The sequence below is a fragment of the Morone saxatilis genome, unplaced genomic scaffold, assembly GCF_004916995.1.
Source record: "Morone saxatilis isolate NCDOM2014 unplaced genomic scaffold, NCSU_SB_2.0 Contig2, whole genome shotgun sequence".
NCBI classification, from domain to species: domain Eukaryota; kingdom Metazoa; phylum Chordata; class Actinopteri; family Moronidae; genus Morone; species Morone saxatilis.
In genome coordinates, this window is record NW_023339762.1 from 21,182,811 (window position 1) to 21,204,361 (window position 21,551).

The window sequence follows — 21,551 nt, forward strand, 5'->3', positions numbered from 1 at the left end:
CTATACCTCTGAGCCACAGCCGCCCCATTCATCAACCGTTGCCTGCCACCAATGAGAGAAATGGAAATGTTTTCTATTCCCCATTATTACAAGAGCCTTTTCTCTTTATCCCTCACTTCCCTTTTTCTATATTGCAAGAGACAAAAGAGCAGTTTGCATCATCCCCACAGAGGATCAGAAGGGTCGTGCTGTCTCATTTGAGGGAGGATCTATACAGGGTTTCCACAACCTGCTGCGGTAAAATTAAAAAAGGGCAGCAGGAGAAGGATGATGTAAGAACAGATGATTTCTGTGTGTCAGTTCCTCAGCTGTACTCTACGTTTACAAAGTGAATATCAGCTAACTGTGTTGAACTTATGAGCTCTAGTTATGAATTCATAAGCATTCAAAGGTCAAATTTTTCTATTTGAATTGGAGTTCAATGGATCCCTCTGTAATGTCTTGCTGAGAATGTGTGCCTGTGATGTTTAAATAGAGAAAACAAACCCTGTTTCTTCTAAACAAAGTGAATTCATTTATGTGTTTTATTTGGAAATATTGGAGAAACAAAAGCAACATCTTCTTTTCAAATTGCACTATTGTAGGATATTCCATCTCTGTGCATCCCTATGAAATATGACATGACATCAGAAGATCTGGCATTGTAGGTAATGTGCTAATTGATTTATGGTACAAAGAATACTGATGTTTACAGCATAAACAGAGCTTGAAAGGCCTTTTGAGTTAGGGCGGGTGGGGTTTAGGAATCATTTTAACACTTGTAGAAAATATAAGCTCGAGCCATATGGGATTTTTAAGACAAATACTGATTGTAATACAGCTGGGCAAGTGCACAAATATGGAGTCCATTGCTTTGGACTATTTTTGTCATTTTAATTTGCTAATTTAATGGTCTGCCTTCGAAGAACGAGAGCTGCTGCTCAGCGGTGCAGTACACACACTGAGCTGAAGAGCGAGTGAGGAAAAACAGCAGTAGAGCTGAGAGTCATATTTTCACATCTAACTGGGCTGAATGAAGTGTTTATTTTGGCTAGTTTGACGACGGTAGTACAGCAAAAAGGGGATTCACAGACCAACCAAGACTCTTGCCCTGGAGAAAATGAGGACGCGGCAGGGATGGGCTGGGACAGGCCGGGACAGTGGGAGTGGGAGAGGAGCGAGAGGGAGGTTGACAATTAGAGAGGCAACAATGGTGTGTAGAGCTAGATCTAACTCGGTTAGACGGTTAGACACAAGAGTTGCTGATTGCTGCTGTTTTGTATTGTTTCTGTTGAGTTTAAATGAAGTGTGTTTTATGATAAGTTAATAAGGATATTAAGCTATAGTCTTAATTCAAGTAAGTTTAATATTAAGATAATAGAATTAATTTTATTATTATTATAACTTGAATTCTGAAGGTGTACTGTTGTTTAATGTGTTTTCTATATTTTCTTTTCCTTTCTTATTTTTCTAACCCTTATTTTAACGTATTCCGCAACCCCTACAGTGAATATAGTGAATTTTTGGGCTGGACTGATATTACTATGCAAAGGTACTCAGAAGGATTCTTTCTTCAACAAACAACCTATAATAAAGAATATTTAAAGGACCTTTGTGTAGGATTTAGTGGCATCTAGGGGTGGTGACATATTGCAACCAACTCACCTCGCCTATGAATTGTCTGGTTTGGGATGGGGTTTATAGACAGTCTCATATTTTAGTCAGATGTAAAACCCACCTGTGTCATTCTATCCCATGTTATAGTAGAGGCTGTCCCATCCTTGGTCTAAATTGTCTCAAGTAATTAAGCCAGCGTTTAGTGCAGTTCAGTTTATAATGATAATATGAATGTTGCAAAAATGTTCAGTGTTGCACCTTTTTTATGTCCACATCACTGCCCTTTACAATTGTAGTGGTGTAAAAAAGATAGCTCTATAGTGTGAACCAATCAGTCACTTTACTGGTTAACCACACCGTCACTTAAGGCTTAAAGGTCTACACCTCTTGGCAGCAGGTACACCTCCTGCGTCCCACTCTCAAGTGATGAAGTGGTCTACCAGCTGAACCCAGTTACAGCGCTGCAGCATGAAAGTGTCCCCCCGGTCGGACCAGAGCTCCTCATTACTGCCCTATAGTTATGTTTACGAGCTCAACAGCTCACCGCATAGTGTCAAGCCTCAGCCAAAAGGCCGTGTTTCACATTCCAGCCCATTATGCCGCGGCTGCACTGCGTCAACTTGAAGTGCCCAGCAGTAGTTCAGGGCTTTCTGCTGAGGGTGTTTATTTCTGGTTAGTGTGTGTGTATCTGTGCATCTACTGTATGTCCAAGACAGTATGAAAATATGTGCTTTGTTTGTATGTATTTTGTTTGTTTTCTTTGGTGTTTATGTCTTTATCTGCACAATTGTGATACTTCCCAGCTCTAAACTGATCCTTACACCACTGAATGACCTCTTCTGCTTTTTAAATAGAGCCAGTGCCTTTAATATTGTTCTATTTTTAGTGAATAGAGATAATAATGGTCTCCTAATTTTAAGTGTGGTGATAGGTATCGCTGGAATGCAATATCCTTCTACCTGTTTGATTTCTTTATGGAGTGAGAGTCTAACAGTCTGTTCTCTCTCTTGTTGTCCTCCTCTCTCTTTCCCTCCCTGTGTCATTCATCTGTTTGTCAATCAGAGAGCCAGCTGCTCCCAGGGAATAACTTCACCACAGAGTGCAACATCCCTGGAAACTTCATGTGTGGAGATGGGAAGTGTGTCCCAGGTGGTTGGCAGTGTGACGGATTGCCCGACTGCTTTGACAAGAGCGACGAGAAAGGCTGTCGTAAGTCCAATTTAGACTCCCATTATCATTTTTTTCCCCCAGCCCTCAGCTGTGCATTAAAGCAGTGAAGCCAGATAGCCTATTTAGAGTCACGTCATGGCTTCTCAACTCCTGAACTTCTATCCAACATCTTCTCCCGTCCATATCCATAGAGCCATAAGGGCCATTTAAACCTAATTCTCTGCCAACTTAAATGAGCTTCCCTCCTCATTCCTCGGTTCTCTCTCTCTGACAGCTCACACCCCTCCTCCTCACCCTCCACCCGCCAGACCCTCGGCCCCAGTTTAGCACTGGGGCAAAACTTAATACCATCAAAGCAAAGGCCGATTACTACTGCGCACAGGAATAGCAGGGCATGCATAATTCTACTGTAAGGCTACAGTAATAGTTCAGTTTTGATCCTCACTTTTAGTGGGCTTTGATCTTTCTGTTCTCACCCCGCCCCCTCCTGTCTCAGCCGAAGCTCCACGCAAAGATGGGATTGCTGATGAAGATTGACTTTGAGGCCCTGCCACACTGAATGGAAACCCCCATCTCTAGATATATTCATCTCTTTAACTGTCTCGCACTCCCGTTTTCTTTATCTGATCTGATTATTTTTGGCTTTTGGCTTGTAATTTGTTTCACAGGGACTTGTTTTCAATTAGAAAAAACATAACCCTCTTCTTACACAGCTAATTCCCGGCCAAAAGAAAAAAATCACATGTAGTTTGTCCTCCATTCTGTCACCTCTCTCATTTTCTTCCTTTCTCCTACTCTCCTCCTCCAGCAGCAGTCACTGTTATCTTGACAAAGTTGTGTCCCATGGCATGCCGGACGCAAACGTCATCAATCTTCTTAGTTTGTAATACCTTGGTCACTTTAAGTTATATATACATAGGAACATTTCAAGAGGTGTCCTAGACTGTATTCTTAGTACACATTTACTACTGACATCCCTGTAACTTCTGTTGCATTAATAAACTACTTAGATGGATGGGCTCTGTGCCCCAGATTCTCAACATTCAATGGCCTTAAACTGTCAGCAACTGTCAGTCCTGTAAAAATAATATTCTGATGCATTTAGACTAATTGCATCATAATTATTAAGTGTTCCTTTTTTATCTGATCATTAAAATTCACCCTCAAGTACTCACTTTCAACATACAAACAAGCCAGATTTTTTGGTGTGTTGCTGTCAGTGCATGCTATACTGCTAAAGATAAAAGTTATCATAAAGCATCACACTCAGCCTGCCTCTCTGGTTGTCAGAGGTCTATTTGTGTTTGTTGTCAACGTCTACATTATCTGTACTGGCATAAGTGGGCCTTATTATCCTCAAATAGAAGGCTAGTTGTCAGTCGATATCTCCGGCGACTTCTTCACAAAAATCCCCAGACAAACCTCTGACTCCATTAGGGGCTCTGCAGGGACAGAAAAGACAGACAGAGGGAGGGGGGAACAAGGGAGTAAGGGAAGAAGAGGAGGTTGAAAGGAGGACTCATTATGATGGCTACAGCAGGAGTTCTGTCTGGATGTCTATTATCTAAGGAGAACACAATGCCTGGAAACTTTGAGACTGCAGAACTGGATTCTCTGCAAGTAGAATCATAATTAGACACCCCCCTCAAAGACAACACACAAACTCAACATGCACACAGAGAACACACTCACAGTTTTATATATATATATATATATATATTTAATTGTTTGTTGATTTTGCTTCTTCTCCTTCTGTCATTGAGCTGTTTTCAATGCAGACCCCTCAGAAAGGCTTTTATTTAGTAAAATATTGCTATTTGACTGACTTTCTTTTACCTTTTACAACCTAAGGCTTTTTTAACCACTTTTTTCCTCAATTAGTTCATCTTCTCTCACCTCTTTTGATGCATAGCGTGTGCCTTGCATGCATGCATATACACACAATAACTTTAATTTTTGTATGTGTGAACATATAAAAACTTTCACCCAGAAACCATCTCTATTTTTACCACATAAAGCTAGAGGATAGATCCCCTGTAAGACTATGCTGTTGTGTTACTAATCCAAGTAATACTTATGCAAAGCCTGAGGTAAAGGTCATATGTGATGACATCTCCCCTGTGTCTCATTAATGACAATTTTGTTTTTGGAAACCATGTAGCTAACGGGGAGACACAGAGGAATACGAATCAATTTGGACTTGCAAATTATATGATTAAACATGTAAAGATCAATTTTCCTTTGACTCTGTACAAAAACTCAGATTTTGCAAAAGCACCAACAAACATACTTGCACATACTAGGGTGCATTGATCCAGTCAGTACAAAAAAGTGTTTTGCAAGACATAACCACCCACACATGAACTTACAATGACACTTTAGATTTTTAGTTTTTTACCAGGAGTTGTTTTGCCTCAGAAAAATTAAAATATTTCTACATTTTCGGTTGACCTGACTATATTTTGTTCCAGCGCTATCAGTGGGTAAGGACTTTCAGCAGAGAATCATGCAAACCTGGTCTACATTTGCTTGTCTCCATCCTGTATTTATTTACTTATTGTAGATGTGTCCCAGCCTGCTACGCCTCATGGGCCAGGAACTGTTGGTCAGGGAATGTTTATTCACCTAGAAAAGACAAGCTTCTCCCTTCTTCCCAAGCCCCACTGCTCTTCTCTTGTTTGTTTGTTCTTCCGGTCCCCTCTAGCACAGGGGTCAACTTGAGTCATGTAAATACTTTTTGCTAGGTCTTAAAAAACAGTCTGGGCTGAGAGAAGAGAGGCAATATCGCCAGCCTGAGTCTTATTGCATTAAAGATGCAGCTTATTGTATTACTGTCCTGCAGCGCAAGGCCAGGACCCCCCTACAGATCGTTTTTTATCAAGTCCAATGTTTTATGGAGTGTAACCTCTGCTTTGCTCCACATGAATCTCATGAATTTCAGATTAAAACATATCAGTAGTTTTTACAGTATCTCAAGTACTGAGCATCTTTTCTATGTGTGCATCTTTGTATGTACAGTATATGTGTTGGCACTTCTGAGTGGTCTTCAAGCAATAATTCTGAGACAGGCTGCTGACTAATTCCTCACACAAAGAGGTCAAAAGTACCAGGCTGTTCTCTGGTGTCAATAACGACAGCCTTGGAGGGTGTTGGACGAAATGGATACTGACAGAGGAGAGAAGGAGGAGAACTTACTGAGCATGCTGGGCCTCAGAGCCAGGATTAGCCTCTTTGCCCTTGTCTGGGCAGAGCATGAGCAGGCCAGAGAGGAGAGATACATAGTAGGGCCAAAAGGGTGAGTGGACATGATGTATAAAGCAAGAAGTGAGGAATCAAAGACCGGTGGGGGGACCCAAATGCAGCTGGGACAAAGAGAAAAGACGGAAGTACTTTTCAAAGAAATGACTGGTCTGAACTGGCGGTCCTGCAGGCTGAGGCCATGGCCTGTGTGGAAGTCTACACATTAAAAAACTTCAGTGCAAGCTCAACTTTTACTCTTAACTAGAAGGGCCAGCAGCAGGACCAGTGGCTCTTAAAGATTGAAAGACCAGCCCTACGAAAGGACTGCTCATTTTAGGAAGCTCAGGAAGTTAGCATGTCAACATGTCTCTAATTGAATCAAAGCTACATTGCCTGTCTTGCTTCTTGATCAGTATCTAAATAACATTGTCTGTCTTTTATGTTGTGGTTGCATCCAGAAGACCACATTTATTTTCTGTAAAACAAATCTTGCTTTCCAGTCTTAAATAGGATGTTTCTGGTTGAGCCTCTCTTTTATTTAGAGAGATGGTTTCCGCCTTGAGGGGCAAGAACTCCCAAGGGGTCGCAGGCTAAATCTGAAGGGTCACATGATGATAATTTAGGATGTCTTTTACCCAAAATGTAATTTCTTCACAGCATTTCCTTTTTTTGTGAAATAGAGAATACTTTTAGCTTTCAGGCTGTGTTACTTTTGAAAAGAGAAATAACACATCTTCCACTTCAAATGAGATGTTGAATTCCACAATAAAATGAACCATTGCTCAATTCAATACACTCCGGGGGTTTAGCTTAATTTTAGATAAATATTGCTGTGTAACTGACATTTTCGTGTCAGTTCACTGACTTGATGACACTTCTTTACTCGAGCTACACATTTTAGCATTTGTGAAAGGAAAATCACTATGTTGTAACAGTCGTAGACATACTAAACCTGTGATTGTGGGTCATTAAGTAAACTTTTTTTATGCCATAATATTTGCGGCAAAACCTATTGGACCTATTTGCATATTGTGTGAAGTACACACTGTACTTCCAAGTAGCAGCTCTAACTCCTGGCTTGTTTTATTTAATCACTCGTGGCTGATTTTTTGCCAATTTAAAAGTCTATTAATAGTTCATAACAATGCTGGAAATAACTGTTTGAAGTTTTCATTACCTGATGCACTGTTTATTGATCCTGTTAGCTCTTCACAACAATTAGGAGCAAAATAAATCAAGTTCATTGGCTTACTCGATTATATCACATTATTGCTTTCTGCCTTCGCAATACAGCCAAAGCCTGGAGCAACATCAATGGTGCTTTTTGTTTTTTTGCTGTGTACTGACCTCCAAAAAATGCCCATGAGATACTGAGTTCAAAAGAGCCGCTAAATGCTTATCAACAACAACAAAGCTCTCCTCGACAGCAAGGGTGGAAACAGCTAAAAAGACTCCTGAGACAGATCGGTTATGATTTAGATATCAAGGCTCCACACTCTGCCAGTTCTTTACCAAACCCTACCGTGGCTAGGAGTGTGTGTTTATGTGATAAGAACAGTGACCAATGCTCTGACTCTAACACAAAGAACCATATACTGCTGACAGATCTGTTTTTATTCTTCTGTTCATGCTGCTTCATGGTGCATAGGTGTCCTTTGCTCTGAGAGTGTGTTTGTTTTTGTGTCTCTGTGTGGGTGTGTACATTTTGGAGGAGTTTGGGGGACTGGAGACTGGAGCATGTCTTGGTTTGTGTGGGGAAAAAACTGTTAAGAGAGCACCAAGAAAATGTAAAGAAAATGAAGAGAATATGGAGTATTAATAGCAGGAAAAGTAAGGACGGCAGAGGACAGTTTAATGGGACTGATATTGGTGCATCCCATGTGCTTAACGGGTGACTGATCCATGAGCTGGTTTAATGAATACTAAGGAATAGGGATGAAATATTGATTAGGGTCTTACAGCCTTTTTTCCCTTATAGTTTTCCCTTTTAGATTAAATGCTATCCTCGTCCGATCAATAGTCACAAATTAGGGAAAATGATTGCTTCGAAATCTTTAAAGTAATAAAAAATGCCGTCTTGTCATTTTACAGTACAATGCTGGACGCTATTAGTTCAAACAAGGCAATTTTAGCAGCCCGCTGCTTTCTATGATGAATATTGCAGCAGGGATATTATTAGACAGATCGCTCGCTGCTTTTTCACTACATGTCCTTGCTTCCCTCTCCCTTTTTCAGAAGTTGTTGAAGTATTACTGATATTTTGCACATGCGCTTTCTGTGTGGTACACAAGCCGCACTTGCTTCACCATCTAGCATAAAGTTTGATGGCTTTGCAGGACGCCAGTGGCCCGTAAACGCTTGGCCCTTGAGATGAAGGCAGCTCTATAATGTTGCAATGCCTCTTCCTGCACACAGAAGGTTATTGTACTGTACTGTAAGTGTGCAGGGCTTAGACAGTGAAATGTACGGAATCATTCTGATCCCCAAGCCCTCTAGACTGAAACTAGCCTTGCCCTTCTTGCTTACACCCAGACTTCATTGCCTATTGATTTCCTCCCCTCAGAAATGCTCAGCAAGGTCAGAGAAACCTTTGAAGTCCTCAGCTGTCTCCTCTCTTCCTTGGCCTTTATTCTCTCCCACTCACTCTCCGCTGTTTTCTTTCTTATTAGTCTCTTCCTCCAGTGTTTCTCCTCACTCCGTCAATCATGCATGCCCATCATGACCATGCCTACCTATGCCGAACAAGTTATTCTGTTCTCTGGGGAGCCGAAGAGAGGGAGAAAAGGGGAGAAGTGTGTTGAGGGACACGCTAGAGGTACATGTTAAGGAAGAGCAAAGCTTACTGCATCTGCAACAAGAGTTCTGCTGTCAGATTCAGCCTGGCAGGAATTCTGAAGCTAAAGGGGAGATAAAGACGGCAGAAAGAAGAGACAATATACAGTATTCAGTTTCAACTCCATGTTACATTATCATATGATTTACTCTGCTACACTCCTGACCTATATTTGAACTTAGAAAGAAGTATTTTGGATTGTTTTGCTCTATAATTCATGAAAATAAAACAAATTAAGTGTAGATGTTTGGAAGAAATCATGTTACAGTATTCTCAATTAAAAATGTTCTTGTGGAAGACCTTAGGCAGACGTCAAAATAGGCACCTCAGTACGGTGTGTGTGCATGTAATTGTATAGGAGACAGTAAGAGAGAGCAGAGAGATAGGGCATGTTCATGTGTGTGCTTTGGTGCCTTCCAACTGTCTGTGATCCAGCCACGTTTTTCTGCGAGTGATAGTCTTACCTCAAGGAATCAGCTCGACTGCTAACCTCATTCGTTTTCATTTGTGCTGCTCAGCTGAGCACTGGAACCACGTTTGGAAGCCATCCAACACCCTGCCTGCTTTTCGTAAACAACTTCTGCAAAGGCTTAGGGAAGAGAAAGAAAATTTGGCATGGGACTAAAGCAGTTCAAACCAAGAAACAGAGTGATGACAGAAGGGATGAAGACTGGATAAAATGGATGGATGTAGGTTGCAGAGTAAGAGAGGTTCTGAAATGAGTATTTGAATTTGAATGGTAAGTTTTGGACATGAAATGAAACAGGACACCTTCACAGGATTATCAAAGGATAAGTTTATGTTTTTACCATGCCTTCCACCCTCAGTTTAGTCCTTCTAATTAATTTTTCATCTTCTTGCTCTGAAAACTGCTCAGCTCAGGCTATAAAGAGCTATGCATCCCCAAAATACAGCTAAGCACATTAGCTCTATCCTTCCAAATAGCGCCGTCTCTCCCACCCACAGATTTCCCTTCATGAGCGTGCCCTTCATGTGACTTTTGAGCTAATTTGGAACACAAACACTGGGTCAGATGAATCCTGCCTGCAGTAGAAGTGCTAATGAGGATTCGGGTTGAGGGAGCTGTCCGTCCAGTCAAGCCTGCCCAGCAAAGGAAAAAAAAAAGTCATGATCCGTATCCAAGAGAGTTGGGAACAAAACAAAAGAATCTAGAAAGAGAAGAGAAATCCTGGACATGTAAAATAAATAAAAATAGAGAATAAAGGATGATATTGCTTTTGTTTGTCGCCAGATGATTTTCAATTTCCCCACAGCAGCATGGTTTTGTATCTTTTCTTTTTATGTGTTGCTGCAGCTTGAAGCCATGTCTGTTTTTCTCCTGGCCTCTAATGAATGTGATATACCATGCAAAATGAGCTTTGGGTGGTTAGGGCCTCTGCTGTCCAGGTAAACAAAGGCTTCCCAGACTATAGACACAGAGATCGGGCGTTATCCCAGCTTCCTCCTGCGTTCAGCGGATTACATTTCATCCTGGAGATGAGCGCTCCAAACCCTCGTGGTTGTTATGCCTAGCCCTCCCCCCCTGCTACACATAATCGCTGCAGCTTGAAAGAGCTCATAAATCAGCCTACCACAATATATCGTAGAGGGAAAAATGTGCGCCCCTGGCATTTGAGACGGCACAGTGCCAACCTATGAGCAGGCCAATTCCCCCCTTTGTATTCAGCAGATAGAAAAAAAAAAAAAAAGATTATTTGGTGGCTTGCTTTGAGATGTCTGGGTTGCCCACTCACTCTCCTCCTCCCTGTTTGTTTGAACGTGTGGGTTGTTCCATCCTATTGTATGCTTATAAATCCGTTCCCTCATTGGCATTAACTTACAGTCCTTTTTAACTAGTATCATAACAATGTATTAGCTGTATTTGTAGTTTTGCCTTTCTCTGTCTCCAATAAGTACCATTAGAAAGGGAGTAGCTGTTGTATTGCAGTACAAAAGGGAATACTGCATGAGTTTAAAAAGTCAGAGTAGAAAAACAGATGTCTGAGAGAGGATACTGTATTTTTTTAAAGTGGCACATTATCATAAACTGTAAATAGCAATGTTTGTACTGCAATGTCTTTTGGAGGTCTTTTGTTGTTGTTTTGACTTCGCAGTGATCGAGTTACAACAGGGTCCTATATTTTGTGATGTCTTTGCTTGCATCTACCTGCTATCTTGCTTTGCTCTTTCTGCCAGGGGAGATCAATGTGTTTGAGTTAAAACTAGGGGCTACTGCTAAACGGAGGCTGCCAGGCATTGATGTTCTGCAGGCTCGTCACTCAGTCCTGGGCCTGTCCTGGGAGATAAGTCCCGTGGCCCGCTTAGGCTGATCAATGGCAGGATCCATACAAACACTCTCCCACGCAATTTGCTCCCTTTGTCTTTGTCATTAACTTGTTTTTCTTCTCCTATCAGTACTTTGTGCTCAGTATCTTACCTTTTACTTGACATACTTCAGAGAACGTGGAGATAAGGATTATAGGACAAAATTAGCCGCACAATTAATCGTCTATAACAAAACAGCTTTTAGACTCTTTGAACCCTGTACACTGTTTAATGGTTGAATGGTTTGCCGTTTAATTTTAGATCATACAGTCGTGTCTGTAATGTAATTACTATTAAAACGTTTAAGAGGACCTACGATGCATTGTGCTCGACTTATACTTTATTCTGATTGGCCAACTTCTGGAAGCCTGCCGAGAGGGAGCAGCCAGTGCTTGTGAGCATTGCCTCATCCTCTTGTCGCTGTGCTCAACGACATACAGCTACAGTAACTTAGCTTGGAAAATAGAAATGTGGGGCACTGAATTTTATGAATATACTGTTTTAAGACAAGAATTAGAAGAAACTTTATTCCCTGATTCTGGTGAAACTGGATCATATTTTTTTATGGAGAAAACACTTTTGGGGGTGCCCTGTTAGCGCGCCTGATAGAGCTGATGCCCCATCTACCAAGGCTTAGTTCTTGCTGCAATGGCCATGGGTTCGAATCTGACGCCTGGCCCTTTCTTTTCACTCTGCTACTTTCACTATTGATGAAAGGCAATAAAAACACCCCAAAATAAATATATAAAATAGTTTCTGGTTTTCTGATGTCCTGTTCAGCATCAACTTTTGGTGATTTACAGTTTCTACTTTAGCCCCCAACTACCTGCAGCTGCCGCTATCTAGTTGGCTCAACAGCAACAGTTAGCGACTTTAGCAACAAGTAAAGCTATCTTTCCAAAAGAAACTCCATTAATAATAGAAAGTTGAGCAAGAGAAGCTGGTGGACATCAGAGGGAAAAGCAGAAAATATTCTTTCACAACTGAAAAAACACTTTCTGTGAGACATACGGAAACAGCCTAACTTAACTTTAAGAGTTAGTTCCACGCAGAGCAGTGAGATAAACTTTATATGGCTGGTTGGTCCTGCTTGTTGTCCTGGCCGTGGTTTGGTGCTGGTATCGTTATAAGGCTGGTGGGTGGGCGGGTGGGTGGGCGTGTCCCTTTACTTTATGGTTAGAGCAAATGATTATATAAAGAAATCCACGATGAGCCAATGTACGTTTGCTGCATAAAGTAGAAAAAAAACACTGGAAACAATGCATTCAGTGAGGTCACAGTGATTACTTTTACATATGTTTACCTAATTATCTGAAACTATGGCTATGGTTAATATCAATATCTGACATTTGTAACATATATGACAGAAAATAAGGGAAAGAAAACTTGTTAACTTATTGGTGGGTTCGTTCACCCTCAAGGTCAATTCTGTCATGAAAATGTGATCCATTGAAAATTGCTGCATCATCACCCAGACTAAACCATTGTTCTTTTTTCCACCACTTCCCCAAAACCCTCCGTCTGTTCTTAGCTAAGGTCAAGTCAAAGTGTGCCCCCACGTTCTTCGCCTGCGCTAATGGTGTCCACTGCATCATCGGACGCTTCCGCTGCAACGGCTTCAGCGACTGTCCCGACGGGAGTGACGAGGACAACTGCAGTGAGTCTCCCACGACAACAAAATCAAACCTTAGAAATGTGTCTCAGGCATTGGCCAACAGAAGTCATGGTCTGTTCAGCGATGTACTGTTACTCAGCCATAACAGTTAATATTGCAGATACTCTACTGGTCATATAGCATCTGGTGGGTTGTGTTTTTTTAATTCAGATACAGCTCACTTGCCATCCTGAACTTCTCATGTGCAACTCGAAAGTGATGCAACTTACATCTGCTGTGAATAATTGATTGACAGGCTATATGAAATGCAATGCACAGCAGGTGGGACAATGATAGTCACGGCTAAGGAATATATTTTAGAACATAATAAAACTGAGGTAGAAATACAAGACTCAGTTTTTCATGGTATTCCATTGTGAACAAAAAAAAAAAGAGAATACCTTGTTTACAAAACTGAACCTCCATCTTTGGAGGTTAGACGATTGATTTTTAAAACCAAAAGGTCTCTGTGTTTTTCCAGAGGCACAGCGAGCACATGATCATCATGTAACTGTTGTCTTTTTTTAGAATTGGTTATGCAGGTAGGTGGAGATTCACAGTAGAATTGCTTTTTGTTTCACAAAGTCTGAAGTGGGTATTCTTTATGTCCCTCCTTTCAGAGAATATCGTTCTATAAATAACGCAATTCTGTGCTGTTGCAGTCCCTTCCACTCAATATTAAACCCTGCATTTAGAACAGGTAATAATAGTGGGGACAAGGTACAAATGGCAAATTCTATTTCCCTTTTTCCCTTTTTTGTTGTTTGCATTGCTTGTAACTCCTAACTCTGCACCTTTGGGTCTAGCCTTGCCTTTTAGATGGGTTAATACCCATTGCGTTGAACTAAATGACAAGGGGAACATCCATGCATAGTCTATATTAAACAGGCATATAGTTTATCCTTACGTGACCCCATCCCTGCTTTCCCAGTGGGGAACATGCATCAAGCCAATCACTCACCATTGTCAGAAGCAGTGTTCCTTGCCTGCAGGGCCCTACGCTCACAAATCTAATCTAGCCATTTAAATGGAGCTTTGCTCTCCGCTCCCATCACATACTGCGTCACCACTGTGTAATTGTCTGGATCTTCTCACAAGATAATTCTGCCTCATTTTGCAAAAGCTAGAACAAAGACAAAAAACAGTGCTAAAAGGAAGTGGTAGTGCTGGGCAGGATTTATAATCTTTTTTTAATACTTTTATTTATTTATTTTCAGTTAGATTTTTATCAGACTCAAATGTTTTACTAACTCTTTTTAATGTTTAATTTCTTCTTTTAAATCCCTGTGAAAATGTAATACAATTTTTTGTCTTTTATATTTAATCCTATCAAAGGGTTGGGATGGGATCAACAAGTACACAAAAATAACAGATTACACAGTCATTAAATTTGCTTTTAAATATTTTTTTATGCTCTCAGTGTTTGTCACTCACACAGTTGCTCCTGTTTGTCAGGTAACTGTAATCCTGTTCTAACACTTGACCCTTGAACTTCTGCTCTGACTCAACCCCAGCAGGCAACCCATTGGTTTGCTCGGAAGCTCGCTTCAAGTGTCGAAATGGCCACTGTGTAGATCGCAGCTTCTTGTGTAACGGCCAGGACAACTGTCAGGACAACAGTGACGAGGAGCTCTGCCTAACTACAGCAGGTAAGACATTAAGAGACAGGCATGTATGCAGAAAGAGGAAGTTATTTTTAAACTGGAAATGTATCTATGTTAGGCTGAGACTGGGAATCAAACATAGGGCAAGGTTGATGCTGATGAGGACATTGGATTGTAGCAGATCAGATACATTCCTGATCCCTCTGATGAGCCTTTAACTCACACATTTGAAACAGTTTTTATTGGGGTTTTGGTTGGTTAATTGACACATTTCACCAAATTGTAATTACCCCTGTGAGCACATTAAACTGCTGCAGCAGCAAATTGTGAAATAATTAGCTAAATCAATCACAAAAGCTTCAATCAGAACTTATAAATAAGTATCACTTTTTTCTATTAGCAGGGTGTGCTTAATAGAGGCAAAAGTAGCAGCCGAACCTAGATTTTAACTAAAATGAGACAATGCAAATATTAGGAGCATGAGTATGTGTTGTGTGCATATATGTATGCAATAAGTACCAAATTAAAAAGATATAAGAATATAAAACCGTTATACCTTACATAAATATATATATAAGATCTATATCATGTCAGAAAGTGTAAATGCATTTGCGTGTGATTTAACACTGTACAGTAAGTGAAATGTGCATTCCCTTTACAGAAGTAGATAATATGTGCAGAGAATGTGCAGATCTAACGGATTTGAATTACAGGCTGTCTACTTTATTACAATCTTGCAGCTGGATGGACCATATGTACAACAAAAACTGACAATATTTGTATTGATATCTGTGTTCATCCTTTCTTACATATACTACACTTTTGAAGTATATTATACAAGCGTTGAAAATTGTGTCTAAGGTTTACTGCATGAGACAATCATGATTTAAGCTTAAAGGGCCAATGTGTAATATTTAGTGGTATCTAGCAGTGAACTTGCAGTTTGCAGTGATTGAATACAGCTCAGTCTTCCAACAGCAGTGTCTGTGAAACTTGCAAAAAATGTGAAAAGCCTTATCTAGGGTCAGTGTTTGGTTTGTTCGTTCTGGTCTACTGTAGAAACATGACAGTTCAATACAGTAGACTGTAGAACAGAGTAGAACGTACTGTGATTCAGTCTGTCAGAAATAGCTAAACAGACACAAATTATGCTGGATGAGGATACGTTTTCTCTCACAGTTAAAATGCATCTTTTAATAATAATATTTATCTCCTTTCACTTCCCTTAGAGTTAATTTACAACATCGACACACTGGAGTTTATTAAATTTACTCATGCCATAATTTTCTGAAATATTGGCAGTGAACTTTACAGCATATTTCAGAACAGGTGGAAGCTTGTAGATACAGTATAGCTTTTCTACTAAATTTGATAAAATGATGATAGAGCAGTTGGAAGATTCTGTCACTCAATATGTCACATATTCAGATATTTTTGAAAGCATCACTTAGGAAATCTATGCTGCAGTCTGTGCTTCATAAAGATATGAAGCAAAGCCTCTGACAGAGTAAACTGTATGGTAAATGTGGTGCTGTGATTTTGTTCACCCAGCTTTTAAGAACATTCCTCACTATAACTATTTAACACAGAAAAATACACCATGGCATCCTTAGTGTAATGTTGTGAAATATAATATTGATGACATTGTGCTGACTTTGCATTTTAACACAAATAGCAGCAGTATCATCCCTGACAGTGAGTCTAATGTCTTCTGGTATAGAATGTCTTATTCACTGCAAGGTGCCACTAACATCTGGCATAGCATTCATATTCCACTGGCAGCTTCACTTCTCACCGGCAGCTGCTGCCACTATGGCACAACAGTCGGCCTCTGTCAACTCTTCAGCTGTACTTCCACTGGCAAGCCAACATGATTCCTGCCAGACCAACGTTGGTGTGTATATAACCCCAGGCAACCAAATATGGACCACTGTCAGTGTTTTTTTTCCTTTGTCAGAAGAAATTCCTGTGTATCCCTATCCTTATGTCGAGGTGCTGCTGTCACATTCATTTACTCTATTGTATAAAAATTCTGTCAGAAATAAAAAAAAACAGGAAACAGGCTAAGTGCGGGAGAAAAGTCAACGATAAGTTGTCAGCATCTATAGCCCGCAAGACAGTAATGTTATTACCAATACTGAGATAGGCAAAGTCAGCAGAAACTTGATCCAGACTCAAGAAGCGAAACGTGTCTGATAAACAGGGAAGGAGTTCTGCAGCAGTCGCACATTAGATTTCAGAATATAAACACAGTAGATCTTGGCAAAACTTTTCAACAAGATTTATTCTCTGAAATAAAATAAAACAGTTTCTGTGAAAAATGCCTCTGATCTGCCACAGGTTGGATAATGGTTGCAGTAGATAATTATTCTGCTTAATATAAATTAGGCTGCTATCTAAATTTAACATTACTCAATCTTTTTAATTTTGCCTAATTAGTGAAGCTGATTTAGTAGAAATTAGCGTTTTTACCTTTGTGTGTTTTCGAGAGAGACAGGCAGTAAAAGAGTCCATCCATCATCACAAGCCCATCCTTTTCAGACTCCACAACTCAGTGCAGGGCCGCAGAATGCTGAATAGAACTGTATAGTGATGCAGAAATATTGATTGATCTCTGTGTCCATTGCACTCTATTTCCTTGTTGACAAGTGAACAATACCAACTCCGGTGCTGGCTGGCAGAATGTAGTTGTGTCTCATTATGGCGTCTGAGGCATTAGATCTCAGACTGCAGTCAAATACTGGATACAGTATGAAGAATTGAAACGACTGAGTAGCTCACCATTGTGAAAACCTAATATTGGATATATTTGAAAAATGTTTGCTTATGTTCAATACAGTTAGCAATCAAGGTAGACATACAGTAGCATTCAGTGATAATGAAAAAATAACATTCTCAATCTATTACAACTCATACATTATATACAATGTTTATGCACCTCATGGGTTGAGTTAAGATCTAAGGAGTGCTTTATGATACATAATATTGCCAGTACAATTATTATACTCCATTTCCTACAAAGAGAAAAATTTCTGCCTTGCAGCGATTTCATTAAAAACCCTGCTATGGTTGACTGAGAGGCTTCTCAAACTGCCTCCATCTCTAAAGTGTTTTCAGGTGTCTAATGATAAAGTACCAACTTTTCTTATCATAAAAATGCCTGGATTATCAACGATCTAGCAGAGTAGTTTGCATGTTTTCAATTCAGCTTCCACAGAAATGTGCCAGTGCACCTACTTCTAACCTTACACAGTGTTCAGAAGTTGTGTTATATTCCGAAAGACTCGCTGTCAGCACTGATTTTACAGTAGTATTTGTATGTTTGGAGCGCGAATGACCTAAATGTTCTCCCGCTTATTTTGCTGCTGAAAAAATTGTGTAGTGCCACGCAAGGTACAAGTGTCGAGAAGCTGTGAGTCGTGACGTTGTGACCTTCAGAACCGATGAGGGAAGAGCAGCTCAGTTTTGTTGTTTTGTTGTTGTTGTTGTTCTTTTTTAGTTATTTATTTTTTATTATCACCCTCTGTGGAGTGAAGGCATTGCTGCAGTTTGACTCTTTGCATTTCTTTCCTGTATGCACTCTGACACACACACAAACACACACGCACATACTCACCTTACATTCTGCTCTGACTTTGCCTCTCTCTATAATAGGCAGAGACCTGCAGGTGACAGATAAGGCATACAATATCCGCTCTAACCCACCTTAGCACAGCATCTCTGTCTTTACTTTCTCTCCTGTAGCTCTTCCTCCATTCAACTCATCTTCCTCCTTACCCACAATTACTTGCTTCACTGTCTCCACATTTGGTTCCTTGGTTTGAATTGTCTAGTGAGAGATCGGAACTCGGCCTGACAGCGCACACATTATCGTGGCATTTATAGAGTAGCGTTTGCTTATCCTGGTGTCCGATAATTAGATCTACAGAAACAGCACCATCCTCGTAGCTCTTTTACGCCTCCAGTGTTTTTATTTCCCATCAGAGTGATTTTAAACAATTTGGCACAGATGTGAACAGAGCAGCACAGAGATGCTTTTACTGTTTATCGTTTTATTTGATGGGTAATTGATTTTTGAAATAGCAGAGAGGTGGCAAAGTGGCAAACAGTGCAATGTAACAGTACACAATCTTCTTTAAATGCATTGGTGCAATCATCTCGCAGTGAGATAGAAGGAGTTGGATGGGGGAGCCTGTAATGGATAACAGAGATAAAGAAATGGAAAGCGCACCACATAAACATAATATAGTGAACCAGAAAGGGAGTCGCCAGGAGCAATGAATAGCAAATGGGCAGGAAGATGGAGGTAAGCAAAGAGAGACAGGTGATTTGGTAGAGAAAGACAGGGATTTGGATAGAACTGAGTGAGGGGTAGCGATAAGCCAGAGAGGATGGGAGCAGCATCCATCTCAAGGCGAGCCCTGAGGCCGAGCAGTGTAAATCTGGAAACAGAAATGACATGAAAGCTAGCAAAGCTGAACGTCTCTTTGCTTTCCTTGGTCTTCCGCTTGTAGCAGGGCATAGAGAGTATGCAGCGATGGAGGGCATGTTTGCCCCTACAACGAATTGTTGTTGAAACGCCGCCGCAGGGCTCACAGGACTCGGCCAGATGCTGGGGGAGCCCTTGCTGAGAACAAGAGAGTCACTCTGCATATCCAGGGCAGCATGTGTAAGAGCGCCTGAGCACACACACACACACGCGCACAAAGAGCCACAGTGCATCTCACAGTGATCGTTCTGCATATTTAATTGCAGAAAATAACTGCAGCCTCAATAAGAAACTTTATGAAGGTCATGGCACTGACAAGTTAAAGGACTCAGTACAAAAGTGATGAGCACAGAAGTTGCTTCCTTAAAAATTATCTGAGAATTCCCTTAGAGTCATTTAAGAAAAGTAATTGATTTAAAATGCACACATCAGCGTCTCTCATTACGCATTAATTAACACAAGTATCAGATGGCGTGGTGACTGTGGAAGAGTGTGATTGTGATTTATTCTCACATCTCCTCTATCTCAAAGAAGCTTCATCTTAGTCTTTTTCTGAACTAAAGTTGTTCTGAGAGTGAAAAAGTCACAAGCGAGAGGAAGTGTAAGTGATGTGAGGGAAGGAAGAGAGGGCCCAAGGATGACGGCTTCAAAAAGCTCAAAATGTCTTTGTGTGTTTTTGAAGATAAGGTGTGCTTTGTGAGGCCACAGGCATAAAAGGCGGTGGTTTTGGTTGTGTGTTTGCATTCACTTCAATGTCCATTTGTTCTTACAGTAAACAACACACACATGTCCAAATTTTGTTATGTCCTTCATAAAGGTTTATGTGAAGTAAAAATGTGAAGCTGTGACAGTAAACGAGTAAAGCTGTACAATCCTGCATTAACTTCCATGATTTACTGTAGCTTTTCAACATCACATGAGGAAGATTTATGCTTTCACTGCTGCGTCTCCTTTAGGCTATTTATTTTAATATCATTGCAATAATTGGACAAATAAAAGGCGAATAAATCCTTAAACATGTGATGGCCACACCGCCTGTGGTGCACAAACAATGAAAGCATCAGCACATCAATTAGGCTTCTTTGAACAAAAGGGGAAACATCAATCTGCAGACCGAAATGGTTCAGAAATATTAATATTCAGGACCCATCTTGGAATACATTTACACTGTTTGCTGGATAAATTAATTTACATGTGATTTAAATTACAATGCATTGTAAACAAACTTATTTATTGTCTTTCTGCTCCAGGCTATCTTTTATCACTCTTACAATGAAGGAATCACGCCCAAGGGTAGGCCTTTGTTTACACACTGCCTCAATGCATATTTTGTAATGTCGAGACCCCCATGGAGACAGGCAGGAAGTCCCTCAGCAAACTAAAGAATGCTTATGCAGACTATCCTGTATGGTCCAGGACGTATAACTGCCACAACACATTTTGTTGCATGATGTTTTTTATCAGTGACCCCATCAGAGTAATCATTGGCCTACAGGTCCTTAGAGGACTGTCAATCAGAGTGAAATGTTGGGTGGCAAGCTGACAATTAACATTAGTCTGCTACATGAGTATACTGTCAAAACACTGGCAGCTGACTTCACTCTTGACCCTGCTTGGTTTGAAGATTAATCCACCAACTAAACATGGTCCAAGATCTGCAAAATTAAGTAGCAGCAAGACTTTTTGGAGAACATGACTGTGTATAATTAAACTTGCCAGTTTTTTTTTTGATAAGCCTTTCAGCGAGAATCATTCGTTTCACAGTGCCTGTCAAGGGCATTTGGCAAATAACAATGTATTTTCCAACTAAAGCATTAATATGATCATAAGCTTTATTACCACCACCACATATCGGCACATATCCACAAACCCTCTCTATTCCCACCGACAGTACAAAAAGCAATTTTAACCTTCTGGTTTGTGTATGGAGCGCTGCTCTCTGAGAAGTCAAATCCCTCATTTTAAACTCCAGGGATGCTCCCCTCCCACAGAGAGTAATCTGCAGCTTTCTATTTGTTATATCCTCCTAAGGCAGTGTAAGAACTACTTGATAGATCCACTAGCACTACATCTGCTGTTTTGCATAAGCACTATGTATTCAACAACCTGCCTTCACAGCCCTGCCATTTACAGGGGCCAATAAACACCAGTAATTTAGACGGGGCTGTATATACTGTGACTGTGTGCTGACATCCAGCAGTAACTCCTGCCTCTCTATTAGCGTCACCAGTAAACTAGACATTAATATATAGTGTCAGTCTGATATATAAAGAACAAAGAGTGTCAGGGTGATTAAAAGTCCTTCTGTCTGTATTCAGTATTGGTATCCTTTTGGCTTGCTAATGGCTTCTCACACCGCTAAGTCCTCCCTCATTGATTGCTGCCAGACTTTGGCCCCCGTATAATATAGCTGCTATAGATTAAAATGACAAGTTAATCCACGTGCAATTTTTGTGGTAGAGACTTGTGTGACGCTGAGATGTTGGTCTGTTCATGCCCTTCGTCAGTAGCACTCAGAGCACTGGCAGAGAGAGAAAGGTGTGGGAGGGAGTGTGAAATGGTGCAGGGGAATATAATGGCAGTAGACTGAGGTGTGGGAGTGGAATGTAATAATGCCAGTTCATCAGAGCCAACGCACAC

General features: G+C 40.6%; 1 protein-coding gene across 2 annotated transcripts in view; it reads left to right on the forward strand.

Annotated features, from left to right (window-relative positions):
- ldlrad3 (low density lipoprotein receptor class A domain containing 3) overlaps nucleotides 1–21,551 on the forward strand; it is a 67,264-nt gene that overhangs the window by 18,681 nt on the left and 27,032 nt on the right. Inside the window, exons 2-4 of one of the 2 annotated variants that reach the window (XM_035665682.1) lie at nucleotides 2,659–2,805; nucleotides 12,696–12,821; nucleotides 14,336–14,467. In XM_035665682.1, coding sequence (XP_035521575.1) covers nucleotides 2,659–2,805; nucleotides 12,696–12,821; nucleotides 14,336–14,467 — 405 coding nt within the window. Of the gene's footprint in view, nucleotides 1–2,658; nucleotides 2,806–12,695; nucleotides 12,822–14,332; nucleotides 14,468–21,551 lie in introns of both variants that reach the window. The other variant, XM_035665681.1, reaches the window with a different exon arrangement.